General features: G+C 41.7%; 1 protein-coding gene across 1 annotated transcript in view; it reads right to left on the reverse strand.

The window, feature by feature from the left end:
* Nucleotides 1-16,025, reverse strand: part of LOC135704995 (netrin receptor unc-5-like) — a gene marked incomplete at its 5' end in the record, with an annotated part of 156,878 nt that overhangs the window by 117,206 nt on the left and 23,647 nt on the right. Inside the window, one exon of the mRNA XM_065226546.1 lies at nucleotides 3,257-3,532. Within this exon, the coding sequence (XP_065082618.1) occupies nucleotides 3,257-3,532 (276 nt within the window). The remainder of the gene's footprint in view (nucleotides 1-3,256; nucleotides 3,533-16,025) is intronic.

The following is a 16,025-nucleotide window of genomic DNA, read 5'->3' on the forward strand; positions in this document are numbered from 1 at the left end:
AAACGATTCCAATTCAGATCCTGACAAAACTCTCAAAATTTGAACCCATTTGGTGAGAAACTGAGATGGCACAAACCATTTAAAGTTTGTATGGGAATTACTATGGTAAATCCAAAATTTTTGTTCATGTCTATCTAATAATTCACCATATCGGTTTGCTTTCAACTGTTCTTGTAGGAATTTTTTCCAGCTACAACTTTGCTAAAGACTACTTTTTGATTAAATGCAAGGATCGAAAGTTATCAATGGTTCAATGCGCTGATGTCTTATGATCATGCTCAATCAACTGCTCAGCAGGCAACATTGGTGTTTCTGGGAGGTTCAATAGGACACAAAAATCATGGCTACTATGTCACACTGCTAAATACAGTGTTGCCTACAGAGCAGCTGCTTGATCATGTCATAAGTTTACCAATCTCTTAAATAATTAATAACTTTTTCCTGTCTCGTTTTACATAGAAACGATCTTGAGCAAAGTTGTAGCTGAGAAAATTTTCTATAAGAATGGCTATCAAACTGTTTCGCAGCTCAATATGGAAAAAAACTAGAAGGTAATGATCAAAAAGTTGAGATTTCCCATAGTAATTTATGAAGAGGGCGACACATCTAAATCTCAATTCTAGATGCTCCGAAAATCTCACACTAGCGAATGAATCTTCGAAAAAACTCCTATCATTTTTCGCATCTTCTTGCATCGAGCATCATCTTTTGGCAGGAAATCGTCAGAATCGTCATCAATCTTCTTTCTATCTAGTCAGCGTGTGCGCAGCTAACCACATCAAATCAAAAACTTTCCTGCATCGCAGATAGAGTCGCCCCCCTCGTTAATTTACATGTAAACTTCAAATGGCTTGTGCGAAGTCTGTTTCTAACCAAATTAGTTGTAACTTTGGGAGGCTAATCAGGACCCGATTTGAAACCATTTAAGCACTGTGGAGCGAAAAAGTCAAATTTTGCATCAGTCTAATGTAGATAGATAAGTTTGAGATGTGTGATGGGCATGAAATGAGTATTATATGGTAAAGTTACAAACAATCCACAATATTGTACCTTGATTGAGTTTTCACGAATTAAATCGTCCTCGTTTCATTCCCGGCCATTAGTAACTAGTGTACCTCGTTTCTTCTGAGTGGCTAGCCAGCCCAAATAAGAGTTTGAGCGGTGTATACACACCAAAGGTCCATTTCTCACTTGGTGGTACCACCCACACGATACCGTTGACTTACTTAGCTCTAATATCTTTCGATACTTTGTTCAAGTATCCGGCAACTTTCCAGTCATAATCGGAAATTGTCACAAGGTTCGCAGGCAAGTTTATTCTCTCAGGGCAGCTCAATGAATAAGATTTTCCGAGCACTGCTCACTTGCATGTTTCATCAAAAATAGCTGGGATATAATTATGCCCTTCATACGGTGTTAATTTGAAAAACAGTTATAGTTTTAAATCATGCCACCCTGAGACTTGAAATAAAACAAAAAAAAAAGTTTGAAAGCATTACGTTTAAATCTGTACTAAGAGGAGATTTATTAGATAAAAATCATCAGTTCAAATGGGCGTAGTCGGTTCATGTTAGCTTTTATGAATTACATCGTATCGGTCATGAGCTAAAAAAGTTACACGTGAATCAAATAAAATTTCCAAATAGCTTCAAATCACGTTTTCATAACAGTTGGAGTCAGTACTTTTTCTTCCACTCCGACTCCATCTCCTTATGCTCAAAAATGCGTCTAATTCCGACTGCGACTCCACAGCCCTATATTGGATACAAATGGTGTTGATTTCGGTTATATTATGTACTTTAAAATCAACATTAAATTCCTCTTAGAGCTATTATCTTGATATCGTGCAAGTGTATGCCATTAAATAATTTAGGTAAATATTGTGTGAAACCATCTTGCTTAGTTTGTTTTTAATTATATTCTTAGAAAGTGATTATTTTGTGTTTGGAAACCTATTAGCTGCATGATTTTAAAGTTAATAGTTCCTAAAAGATTAAAATGTTTGAATTCTGTTTATTTTAAAACTACTCTTAATTTTAAAATTTCATTGGTAACAATTTCAGTCAATTAATTTTTTTAAATTTACCTAAATTCTTGCGATAATTGCATTATCCAGAAATGAATGCTTTATTAATGCCTATTTACATATTCATATCAATTACCTGTCCACAGTATGATAATGCATTCACCTGATGGTTCAATCCATCATATTCCCATGTATCCATTTCGCCCTGCTAATTAACTTTGTTGAATTAATAAATTTCAGGTATACAAACGGCATCATCTTTGTAAATTAAATTTCGCAAATGTTCAGTCGAAATGGAAAACAACTTCATCCCCTCAGTCCAGTCCATATTGAACATGACCGGCGCAATGTCGAGAGATGATGCTAGCTAGCAACAAGTTTTAAATTCAACCGCACGCATTGAAATTCAATTCCGGAATATTGTGCCATTCAATAAAATCACATACAGCAGGTTAAAAACCTCCACGTCGCGATGATGGCCTGATCTGATGTACCGGGATTGAATGTACCCAGGTACAATAAATTCATTTTCAATTTCATTCAATTCAAATTAGCCGCGGAGCGTGATATGGTTCCGATTCGATGAAGTTTTATTTTTACTCCATTCGCTGGCCAGTTTTTTTTTTTCACTCCCAGCTGTGAAGTTGCCCTTTATCATTTTCCATGCCGCACGCGATGGTCGATGAAGCGCGATAGTGCACTGAATGAAATTTAATTCTGGTGTAATGATATAAAATATGAATTAATGTATTAATTAAGCGATGATTGGTGGATCACCTAAAAGGATTTTTAAGGTTAATTTACCTTCAATTTTTAAATTATTATCGCCCACAATCATTAATACAGAAAAGTAACATAAAACAGGCCATAAGGGCTCAAACGTTCGGTTTCACGGTCCAGTATCGAGACCACCGGTCGCCCGCCATTGTCGGCTCCAAAAAGCACCACCAATCGACCGCGAGCGCGTACGAAACCTGACTCAATAAATGAATATTGATATTTTTCGCATCATGAATATCAATTACCAAGCCGATCGATGAGCTTCATAAATGCGTACGCAAATTGAATGAGCATTTTACGTTTCAGTGCGAAAAGTGGTGCCACTGCGGCTGAAAATTAACAGAATCAACAGATTTTACCTCCCTCCGTCACAGAGCCACCGACCGACCCAAATGAATTATTGAAACATGATAAGAAGGGAAAAAAATGAGGCGACAAGGGAACACCTACCTGTTTCATCAATTTTGCATTCACCGCCACGGCAGACGATGGACTGGAAGTCCTTCCCGAGGCAACCGAATCCACTGCTGGTACTTGTGATGCCGCCTCCTCCTACGCCACCGTCCTGCTCCTCCCGATCGTCCATCAGGGCGGCCAACTGTTGATGGTGCTTTACCAAGGCTTTGTCGTAGAACTCCAAATTTTGGGCTCGGCAGACTCGGCGGCGTATTTGGACGCACTTGGTTGAGCACATGCTCCACGTTGACCAGGCGGACCAGCGACGAACTGGAATGAAGAGGAATGGTTGGGATTCAGTGAGCATTTAAAACAAAATTAGACATATGAAAATTGAAACCATATTGAAATGGGAGCCCTAGGACAATTGATGAAACGATACATAAAAAAATGAACAATATTCCTTAAAGATCCAAGATCCTTCCAAATTAAATACTAATGTTACTATGATCCATAGTTTCCGTTAAATTTAGCAACACAATTGTAAAAAATTAACGCTCAATTTCTAAAGAATGAGCATTTTAACTGTACGCATTTCCTGTAAATGAAATATTAATGATGCATGAAACATTCATCATTGAACCAGAAACTAACGAAATTGATCCATAGAAAATCAAGTTCGCGCTCTTAAAAAAATAAAGAAATGATCCATAAATTGGACATTATTTTTTTTAAATTTGATCCATCAACCTTAGAAAATTGCTCCATAAGTGCATAGCTCCTCAGATTTACTGTCCTGTCCATGTTAGTTTTTAGTTATAGGAGCGGAGCGGCGGGTAAGAGTCTAGAATAATGGGCTAAAATAAACTTGTAGAATAAGCTTTTAAAAAAAGTAGAAGGGTCTGTGCCTAGGGGCACGAACGGAAGCTTAACGTAGGACCGCTAGTGGACGGAATAAATGTGAAGAGCATTAAGTTCTTTTAATTGATCAAATATCTATTATCTCAACTCGTTCCGTTTTTGAATTGTAGGCGTACCAAATTTGTAGTGATCTTTTTCAAAAAAAAAAAGTTGATTACGAGAATCAATCAAAATCACTTGCACCACAACACTCTTTGCTCGACTGTTGAGCTGTTCAGTTCGTTTTCTTTTTCGCTCGAGTTCTCGCTTCGATTCGGTTTGTGCTGTCGCGTTGCGCCGTGGAAGCGTCGCCACCTTCGCGCGTTCTGGCAAGTTTACTGCAACTTGCCAACACGAAACAAATGGTGCGTAAACGTACCAATGATTCAGCAGCGGGCCCTTCAAAGAAAGTGGTAATCCAGCACAGCGCGTCGCAGGATGACGCCGGAAAACGGGTACTGCAAGCCAACCAGTTTGCGGTGCTCCCCGAAGAAAATGGCGATGGTGACGTCGTTCCCATCGCTGCAAGAGAGCGGATTCCCCCGCTTTTCACGCCGGAGAAGGATGTTGCCAAGCTGCGTGCCGAACTGGCAAAACACAAGTTGCTGCCTCGCTTCAAGCTTTGCAGCATCGGCACCAAAATCATGTGTTCCAGCCTGGAGGAGTACAATCAAACAGGATGTTTCCTAAAGGAAAACAACGTTGACTTCTTCACGCACGATCTGCCATCGAGCAAGCCACTGAAGCTGGTATTGCGTGGATTACCGTCGTTCGAGGCGGCTGTGGTTAAATCCGAGCTGGAGCGGCTTGGGCTCAAACCTGAGGCGGTGTTCCCAATAAACCGGCGTTCCAACCACAACACCAGCTTCCGTGACCAGTTGTTCCTGGTGCACTTCACGAAGGGATCCACCAGTCTAGCGGCTCTGAGATCCAAAATCCGGGACCTGTTTCAGGTCATCATCAGTTGGGAGCATTACAAATCCCAACATCGTGATGTTACGCAGTGTATGAACTGCCTCTCCTACGGCCATGGCACCAAAAACTGCCATATGAAGACTATCTGCGGCAAGTGTGCTGGAACTCACTCGACTGCGTCCTGTGAGCAAGATGATGACATCGAGCCAACGTGTGTCAACTGCGGTGGTAACCACCAAGCCTCCAATCGCGGATGTCCCAAGCGAGTGGAGTTCATCAATATCCGTCGGAAGGCTACGATCAATAATCAGTCCGGTCGCCTCCGTAATCATCGTTCGCCTCCTGCACGCACGGAAGTCCAGTACCCAGCTCTCCAGCCCCGTCGACATGTTCCGAACTTAGAACCACTTCCTCTCAACAACCAACAAGTCAAGCATGTGAGTATTCCTAACAATCGAACAGTCCAGCATCGTCTCGCTGCTGCTGCTGCCCAGCCAATGCCAGGTCCCTCCACCGCCCCTGGTTTATCATACGCTGGTGTTGTCTCAGGTGAGCCTGTCGACGATTCTCCGTTCACCTCGGAGGAACTTGTGACGCTCGTGGCCGAGGTCATCATCATCTTGCGCACCTGCAAGACTCGATCTGAACAGCTTCATGCTGCCCTGTCCCTTGTCACTAAGTATGGACCGTGAAGCCATCAAGATCGTAAATTGGAACGCTTGCTCCTTGAAGAGCAAAAACATCGAGTTTGTTGAGTTTCTCAATGAACGAAACATCGACATTCCCAACGAACAATTTGAGCTGATTAAAAGCTAGATAAGCAATTTTTCAGCTGAAGAAGCACATATTTGCCTGAATAAGCTCTTATCCAACATTCAATGTTTGTTGGGTTGCCATCATAACTGAAACCCACCTGAAGCCTGAAACAAACGTCTACCTTCCCGATTTCCGGCTCGTGAGGCTAGATCGAACCAACTCTGGAGGAGGAGGAGTGGCTATTGCAATAAGGAGAAACATCTGCTGTCGACTGATGCCCAGCTTTCAGCTGAAGATCATCGAAGCCGTAGGGGTGGAAGTTTCTACTCCTATCGGCCCCATCACCATCGTCGCGGCTTACTGCCCCAAACAAGTCAACATCAGGGACGGATCGGCAGCAGATCTGCGACGAGATATTATCAAGCTAACACGACGACGGGAAAACTTTATCATCGCTGGCGACCTGAACGCCAAACATCAAGCTTGGGGCAACAATCGGCGCAATCAAAACGGCACCATCCTGAACAACGACCTGCAGGAAGCGCAGCACAACATCTTGAGTCCGGAAACTCCCACCCGGTTGAGTCGGTCCGGTGTTCACGCTACCATCGATATCTTCATCAGCAACATGGGCAACAACATCGCTCAACCTATCACCTATCAGGAACTCAGCTCGGACCACTACCCGGTGGTGACTGAGGTGGGATCCTCCGTAAATCGATTTGAAACTTTCCGGCGCAACTATCATCGTGTTGACTGGGGTCAGTTCCAACATTGCGTCGACACCGCTGTAGACTACGATGTCCAACCGGAATCGTCCGAAGATGTTGACCGGTGTCTGCGCTCCATCGATCAAGCAATTTCCCGGGCCAGGGAGCTACATGTGCCAGTATCCAGACAGGTGAGTAACACTCTGAACCTTGACAGGCCTACTAAAGACCTCATTAGACTCCGCAACACGATCCGTAGGCAGTACCAGCGTACTGGGCTGCCTAACCTGAAGACCAATTGCAACCGTTTGAACAAAATCATCCAAGCCAGGATGGTGGATCTCAGAAATATCGATTTTGCAAACAAGATTCGCTCTTTCCCAGATTGTGCTAAGCCATTCTGGAAAATGGCAAAGATTTTGAAAAATAAGCCGAGGCCCATTCCTCCCCTTTCCTCTCCCAACCAAAATTCGGACCCATCTTTACTAATAACCCCATTTGAAAAGGCCAATGCTCTTGGACAACACTTTGAAAATTCACATAACCTTGGCCACGCCATGGTGAGTCCCCACGAGCCTGCAGTATCACAGGCAATGGCTAGTGTCGCTGCCACCCCCGTAGTTGTCCCTGACGAAAGTAGAATATCGGCTGATGAGGTGATAGCAGCGATTAAATCAACAAAGAACATGAAGGCCGCTGGTGTCGATGGAGTGGTCAACCTCGAGCTGAAAAACTTGAGTGTTGACTTCTTCAAGCACCTTGCAGTGGTCTTCAACAAGTGTTTAATGCTTGGCTACTTCCCTGCATGCTGGAAGTTAGCCAAAGTTATTCCAATTCACAAACCTGGCAAAGACCCTACCAGTGCCAAAAACTATCGCCCCATCAGCCTCTTGTCCTCCATCTCGAAGCTATTCGAAAAATTGATACTCAGCCGTCTGCTGGTGTGTCCAAATGATAATAACATATTTCTCAAAGAGAAATTCGGGTTTAGGAAAGGCCACTCTACCATCCACCAACTCGCACGGGTTACTAACATCATCAAGCGGAACAAGTCCGTTTCCAATACATCTGCCATGGCATTGTTGGACGTCGAAAAGGCGTTCGACAATGTCTGGCATGATGGTCTAGTGTACAAGCTGCATCGATACAACTTTCCGAACTACCTCGTGAAGATCATCAAAAACTACTTGTCGGGCAGATCATTCCAGGTCTACTTGAACAATGTCTCCTCTGATACGTTCAACGTTGATGCAGGGGTCCCTCAAGGTAGCCTGCTTGGGCCTATCCTATTCAACATTTTCACGTCAGACGTTCCTCCCCTGCCGGGTGGTGGTATCCTGTCAATGTTCGCAGATGACACCTCCATCATCTATAAGGGTCGAGTGATCCGTGCTCTGGCGAGTAAACTACAATCAGGCCTGGATGTTTTGTCCGACTATTTTAAGAGCTGGAAGATTTGTATCAATGCAGCTAAAACACAAACCATTCTGTTTCCACATTCGTATTCACCTCGGCTTGTCCCGCCTGCTAACGTCAAGATCCACCTTGATAGCACTCCCATTGAATGGTCGAGTGAAGTAGTCTACCTTGGTCTCACCCTCGATAGCAAATTGCTATTCCGATCCCATGTGGACAAGACATCCACCAAGTGTAACATCTTGATCAGGTCGCTCTACCCTCTGATAAACAGGAAGTCCACCCTGTCCCTCAAAAACAAGCTTGCTGTCCACAAGCAAATCATTCTGCCGGCTATTGAGTATAGTATGCCAATCTGGGAGAGTTGTGCTAAGTGCCACCACTTAAAGCTTCAGAGGATCCAAAACAAGATCCTCAGAATGATCCTTAACAGTCCACCGCGAACTCGTAATTCTGAGATTCACCACCTGGCCGGTCTTCAAACACTCGAGGAGCGAAAGACTTCCACGCTGGAAAGGTTCAGAGTCGCCTGTCTGCGATCAAACCACCAGATCATTCGTGATTTGGCAACCTAGTTTAAGTAGTTAGGTGCTCAAGTAGGTAAGTTATCAAATTTTTAAATTCAAACCAAAACAATCCCACAAAGGGTATCCTGTAAATTAGCGCTAAACGCAATCATCACATTAGAATAACCAATTAACTAGAACAAAGATGAAGAGCCAAAGGCTAACCAATTGAAATGTTAAATCAAATGTTGAAACATAAAACCCAGAAAATAAACGTAAATTTTACTAATCACTTGCACCCCTGCTTCCAAGTTTGTGTGGTCGTTGGGGGCTTGCGGTTCTGAATATGGACAAACAAGCACAGATAAATTCTATTCCAACTCTTTACTGATGTAAGCTTGATGGCCATGAAATGGGCCGTTTTATTGAAGAGGACATCCATTGCCACTTACGCTTGGCGTGTTTAGTGTAGGTGACAGCATCACGGACCTCATTTTCCACGAACACCTTCAGCACACCTCGTAGATCAGACCGGAGATACGTCAGACACTGCGACGGCGAGCCAGACGACGGATGGTGGTTATCTCGAAGAATTTGCGATGACATTTGGCACCTCCTTTGCCACGACCTACTGCTACTATTGCTCACCACGCCGTCCGAAGTGAAAATGAGCTGATACCAGACAGCAGCGCTGCTTTATATCTTTTTAGGTTAAAGCAGAATGATGTGCAACGAAGTGGTATAAAAGCTACAAAGACTCCTCCCATTATGAGTAGTTTGCTATCAAGTAGCGACACTGGCTATTTTCTTTTTGCGTACACGGCGAATGAGAACAACCCAAATTTGAGATTAGTTCACTCATAATCGCCAAAAGTGTAGGAACTCAGCGATGAGTAAATTTGTCTCATGGTTTCCTGTGGAAAACCTAGAAGATCTGCCAGAAAATCAGGAAATTGACAAAAATTTTATTCAGTCTCGGAGTAGTATCAATAGACTGAGTGAAACCAATCTTTACTTTTCTCAAATTCGGGAATTTTTCCCTGGAAAATCCTGGAAACACCTGGGAAAACATGAGGCAAATTTACTCATCGCTGAGTTCCTGCACTTTATTTCTTATTTCTGAGATAACTAAACTCAAATTTGGGTCGTTCTCATTCGCCGTGATAGATATCAGCGCCGGTGGTTAGCGTGATTACCTCTCACCCCAGCAGGCCTGGGTCCAATCTCAGTCAGCGCCACCGGCATGTTCTAAGGCATAACATCTCTGGGAGCTGCCTCAATAGGTTTCAATAGGTCCTATCTACATTGATCGATTCTCTTCATCGACACTCTCTTTCGTAAATAACTCGGCTTCACAAATCTGGATCAAAAATAGAAAAGAGCCCATCAGCATTTGTAAATAAACCGTTCCAAAGCCCTTTACTCACAAAGCGAAGGCCACCCACACAAACCAACACCATCATTGGATAGGGGAAAACTTCTACCTACAAGATGTTGGTGTTGGTTTGTGTGAGCGGCCTTCGATTTGTGAGGCTTTGGAACGGTTTGTTTACAAATGCTGATAGGCCCTATTCTATTGTTGATCCAGAAATGTTTCCTGCCGTCTTCGTCGAATTAGATGCTAGATTGTTGCTTCTTCCATCGAAAATATCCGGCCGTGGCGATTCAAAGTTGATCAAGGTTGATCAAAATAATTTGTATCCCTGCTTCCAGTTTGATTACATGAGCATTTTGTGTGGTCGGTGGTTCTGAATATGGACACAGGCAGATGAATTCTATTCCTACTCTTTACTGTAAAAAGCTTGGTGGCCCTGAAAAGAGCCGTTTTGTTTCCAATGTTGGTGATGATTTAACCTCTGAAACCAAACACAGTGCGTCTCTGTCACTTCAAAAACGTAGATGACATCCATGGCCGCTTACGCTTGGCGTGTTTAGTGTAGGTGACAGCATCACGGATCTCATTTTTCAGCACACCTCCTAAATCAAACCGGAGATACGTCAGACACCGCCACGGCGAGCCAGACGACGGATGGTAGTTATCTCGAAGAATTTGCGTTAAGTTCTGAATATGGCGATGAGTGTGCAAAATATTACGCAATTCCATCCTCCCTATTCGCACGCGCCCGAGGATCGAAGACGAATGCCAATTCGACTTGTTTCGTCTTGTAGAATATTTCGAATTTGGATAGATGTGCTTCGATTTTTGGGCGAAAGAACGACACTTTATTTCTGAGCTCCACTGAGTATACTCGCTGATATTCAGATGTGATGCCATAGGATGTTTATTGGCAACTTAACTTCAAACTCTACTGCTATCGGGTTTTATTGATCTGCGGGAAGATGGTCAAAGTAGTAATGTGCGATAACGATCGGCTCATAGATCGGAAACTGCGATGGTCTGATAAGGGATGCATGAGCAAAAGCGAGATGACTACTGATAATAAATTCGAGCAGTCTTAACCTTCCATAAATTACGCTACGCGGTAACACGTCTACTTACTACTCTCTGACGACTGTGCTGGGGAAGCAGCATATGCATGTAGGTAATTGGTGGATTTGTTAGTTAATTCGACGCTTTTGGACAATGCTGGACATTTACCAGTTTTTCAATAGTTTCTTGTTGAAAATCAACATTCGGAAGCATTGTTATCAATGCGTAGCTATATTTCTGAACGATTGGTGAATTATTGAAATTGGACCAGGGGAAGCTGAGTTATAAACGTTCAAAATCTTTCTTAATTTGTTACATGTTCCATTTTCGGTTTTCACAAAGTGTACCCCCATATAGAAATCAAAGACGTAGTCCTACGTCAAAAAGCTTCTAATAATTCTACAAGAAGCATCTTGCGGAAGCTTCTTAAGAAGATTTTTGACGTAGAACTACGTCTGTGAATTCTATAAGGAGGTACACTTTGTGAAAACCAAAAATGGAACATGTAACAAAATTTTGAAAGATTTTGAACGTTACTAACGCAGCTACCCCTGGACCAATTTCAATAACATGATCACCAATCGATCAGACATATTTCGACGCATCTGTTAAATTGAAGTCAATAGTAACATTTTTCAAATTTTAACTATTGAAAACTACACGAATGTGCAACTGTTGTTATGATTATTAAAATTATCACCGATTGCCTGCGAAAAGCGATTTCCCTAACACAGATTTCAAAGTTGAATTCCATCATGTCTCGCCAAGCGGTGTTTATTCAATCACCGCGTGGTGAGTGGTGGTGTTCTCCAGTATACAACGAAAGGCTGTCTGCAAGCAGCATGCTGCAGCCGACATGACCATCCATAGAAAGAGGAAGAAGCCGCATCGCTATTGATCGGAATCAGTAGCTCCTCGTGAGTCATTGTAGGCCATCTACTAGTATGTCAAGCGCGTCATACTAAAGAGTACAAACAGAGAGAAACCTGCTCAAATTCCTATTCCTACACAAAACACAAGCTCCTGCTGCAGTTAACAAATAAGATTTATTATATAAGCCCACGTAGTCCTACGTCACCATTGCGTACAACCCAATAAGGCTGTACCTTGTAGTTTTTATTTAAGTTGCTTTTTTTTTCATTTGATTTGTTTTCCGTGCTGAACACCAATGCTGCCGACGCAAGGGAGGCAGTTTATTTATTTATTTATTTATTTATTTATCCATTTCGTCAAGCCAGTGTAGACTACATACAATGATTATTACAATGTTTACTTACAAACTATGCATAAGTTCTATGCTGTTTTTTGCTGCTTGGACATAGTGATGTCAATAGTTCCACAATGCAAATTATACAGGCACATCATTCCATTGATTGGGCTATTTTTTGCATAATTTGTTCTGTACAATTTTTCAGAAAATAAATTCCGTGTTCTAAGATATCGACAAGGTGTGTAAAAGTTTAATTGTGCGAGAATTTCTGCCGAATCTATGCGCATTGAAATAATGTCGTTGGTGAAGAAAAGTATTGCAAATTGGCGGCGCTCCTCAAGTGTAAGTATATTGATGAGTATGCAGCGCGCTTCATAAGATGGTAATGGAAATGCAGTCCAATTAAATTTACGTAAATCATATAAAAAAAAAAATGTTTTTGGGCAGATTCCATGCATTCTTCTATGGATTCCATACTGGGTAGCAGTATTCCATAATTAGCCTTACATATGTGGTATATAATAGCTTAATAGTGTATGGGTCTTCGAAATTAAGACTGAACCTTTTAATGAAGCCTAACATTCTGTTTGCTTTACTAATGATTGTATTATAATGTTCTATAAAAGTTAGTTTGCAAGAAATAATAGCAATTCAACGATTATTTTGAATGTCTGATTTAAAAATAGTACCAAATAAGATGATTTCCAAATTTTCCATTTTTCAGAAAAATTTGAAAAGACGCTCTAGAGGAAATTCGAGTTCTTGAGAAAGTTTTTTAAAAATATGGGTGCAAAGCTGTCAGCAGATTTTTAGTGCATTGAGAACTTCATTCGTTTAGATTCCTTTGAAATTCTGGAGTGCACTTTGAGTATCAATCGGGAACGGTTGTGCGGTTTTCCCCCTGTTGGGTGCTTGGTGAGCTCTTGCTTCCCTTTGTTGCCGGTGTGATTCGACCGCGATCTGTTGTTGGGCTTTTGCGATGAGCATTGTTTTTGTGCACGGAGTGGTTTGAAGGGGAAATGGAATAAAATGCCCTTGTTTGAGCTTTGTAACGAGAATATTTTCCTAGCCTAAAAATATCCCTTTTTAGTTATACCAATTGTAAGCTTTCTATTGTAGTTTTATAGCCACCTATCGGAATAAATAAAACTTGCACAAATATGTATAATTTAAGGTGAATTAACTGGATTCAAAAATAAATTAAACCCTCGGTAAGTTGCAGAAATTTCCACAAATTACTTTCCACGTGTTCTTTTGTGTGGAAAGCCAAGTCAATGGAAAGTATTGTTCCAAATTAGTCCGCCAGAGCTGACCAATAAAAAATAATCTCTTTAGACAACGTACATTAGAAGGTGGAAATCGCGTCGTAGCAAAAAGGTTCAACCAAGCTATTTGCACGTCACTCGATTTATTCTGGTGGAGTTAGTTATATAATAAAGATCAATTTTGTGAAGTGATCGTAAATTTTGTTGAAAGTGATTTAAAGTAAAAGCCTTAAAACTAAATTCAAAGTAAGTTCGCGTAAGTTTTCTTTCCTATAGATTATAACTGTGAAATTGTGAAATTATTTGTATTTATAGAGTTCGGATAGTTTATACAAAAATTGAATTTAACCTAAAGTGAATTGAGTGTATTGTGAATACTCAGGTCAGCCTTTCAGTAAATATATTGTAATCAATAGTGAGATTATCACGTTGAATAGGCGTCGTCAAGCCCATCCAACGTGGGCTGCTAGTCTGGACTGGATTGCTTCGTCCGGATTGGATTTTTGTTGTCTGGCCTGGATTCGGCTTTTCTGGACTGCATTAGCCGAAGGTTGTTCCGGCTGCGAAGTCTAGTAACTAGTAATTGTGGGGTTGGAAAACTGCCTGAGTTAAGTAGCGAAGACTCGAACTTGTGCCCGTGTGCGCATACGTCCTTCGTAATGCTCGTAATGCCAAGGCGTGAGGCAGAGAGCAAAGCCAACTCACTCTCACTCCACCAATTTTCCGGAGACACATACCCCGTGTATCGCCGTTCACGCGTGAGCCAACGGATACGCACGAAGGCCAAAACAACGAACGATTTCATCGAAGAACATTCGAGGCGCCGAGGGAACGCTTGAGGTAGTAGATCGTCGTTGGAGCACCTCGCCGATCGCCAACGTCAGATCTCTCCTAGATACTGTGAACATTTAAATAAAAGAAGAACCCTTTTTGAGTTAAACTTAATGCGTGACGTCACCAGATCAAGCTAGGGTGTACCAAAAGGTGAACTGAATGTTTATAATAAACTTTTTATGCTTGCAATTTTCCTAAATATGGGCCCTATGTGCAACTCTATAAATTCGATTTAATTATTGATTAATTTATGCGTATGATTGCAATATTCTATTTTTAATTCGAGTTTAGTTACCAACGATTTCACTTATTCGAGATCGTTAATTGATTGATTTAATTTAGTTTGTTTGTTCCTTCTAGCTTAAACCTTTTCTGCCGCTCAGTTCTGGTTGACTTTAGTTTGTTTTTTTTTTCAATATATGTTCCGCAATAATCCAGTTCATTTGTTCATTTCATTGGGTCAATTTGTTGTTTTCGGTTCTGGAATTACTATTCGACCTGCCCTGAGAAGGGTAGTCTCATATCGGGTTTAGAAGAGAGATAACGGTCTTTCAAATCAGAAGGTGGCGCTTAAGCGGTTGTCTTAAGTAATAGAGACGAACGTTACAGCTTGGTCTGTGGCTGATCGGTTATGTGCGTGCCAGCCGGGAGAAATGAAGTGATATGGATGAGAAGTTTTGGGTTTGCTCTGCCAGGTTGCCGTGCAGCTGTGTATTTGGTTGGAGGAAAATATGCATGGAAGCTTCTGAAATTTGCTCCTGGACAGTATGTGGTCGGGATGCATACATGTATTTATTTGGTGAGTGTGTTCCAGTTGAGGTTCGTATAATGATTTTCGTTTGCTTCCCGGCGAGTTTGATCGGTTTGTAAAGTCTGATGTGTGTGATGCCGTGATCGCCGACCATGCAGGTTTGACACTCGATCGATTAGATTTCGATGAGTTGTAGGTGTTTGCTAGTTTTATTTTTTGTATAATTTTCAGTCGCGTGTGATCAGTGTGCTACGCTTTACTTGTATAAAAGTTTAGTTTGAAGTTTCATTAATAATGTATTATTGTACTAATGAGGTACGATATTGCTTTTGAACGTGCGGGCAAACTGTTGGGAAAATGTAGAATACAGAAGCATTACTTTCGGTAAAATATTACTTTTTCTCGAGCCAGGTTCATACACATGTTCTAGTCGTGCTGATAAATGATGTTAAGATCCATCCCAGGCCACTATTGTAAAAGATCGTATCAGATAGAACTCGGGCGTAACGGTACGGAATAGGTAATAAGTATTTTGAAATTGCTTGTTAACTGCTTTCGGGGGCGTCATTTTACTTGAATTGATTTTTACCCCGGCTTGATATATCGTCGGTAGTAGCTTGGTGTGATGTAAATGACACCGTTGGCCTTAGAGCAACCGTTTTTGCCTACTGAGCAGAAGATCATGGGTAAGCACCCAAGCCTGAATTAATCTTTACCGTTGTTAAAAAAACATTACTATCTATATCTATATATCTATCTGTTGTAAAAAACCATTACTGATACAATGCGGGCTGAGCGGTACGGACAAAAATTTGTCTAGATAATATATGACGTACGTTAGATATTTGACAATAATGTTATCTGTTAATATGACTACATGGTAATAACGGCAACTCTATGATAGAAGAAATGGAGCAGCTGTATCGTTCTCAAGAAACACGTAAGTTCTACACGAAACTCAACGCATCCCGCCAAGGCTTTGTGCCACGAGCCGAAATGTGTCGGGATTAGGAAGGGGGTATCTTAACGGACGAAAGTGAGGTGATTGAAAGGTGGAAGCAGCACTACGAGGAACATCTAAACGGCGCAGAGGCGGAGGACCAAGGCAGCAGGAGGAATGGCTTCGTCG

Source organism: Ochlerotatus camptorhynchus, unplaced genomic scaffold (genome assembly GCF_037179485.1).
Source record: "Ochlerotatus camptorhynchus isolate MF236.1 unplaced genomic scaffold, CSIRO-AGI_Acam_v1.1 ptg000255l, whole genome shotgun sequence".
Classification (NCBI taxonomy): domain Eukaryota; kingdom Metazoa; phylum Arthropoda; class Insecta; order Diptera; family Culicidae; genus Ochlerotatus; species Ochlerotatus camptorhynchus.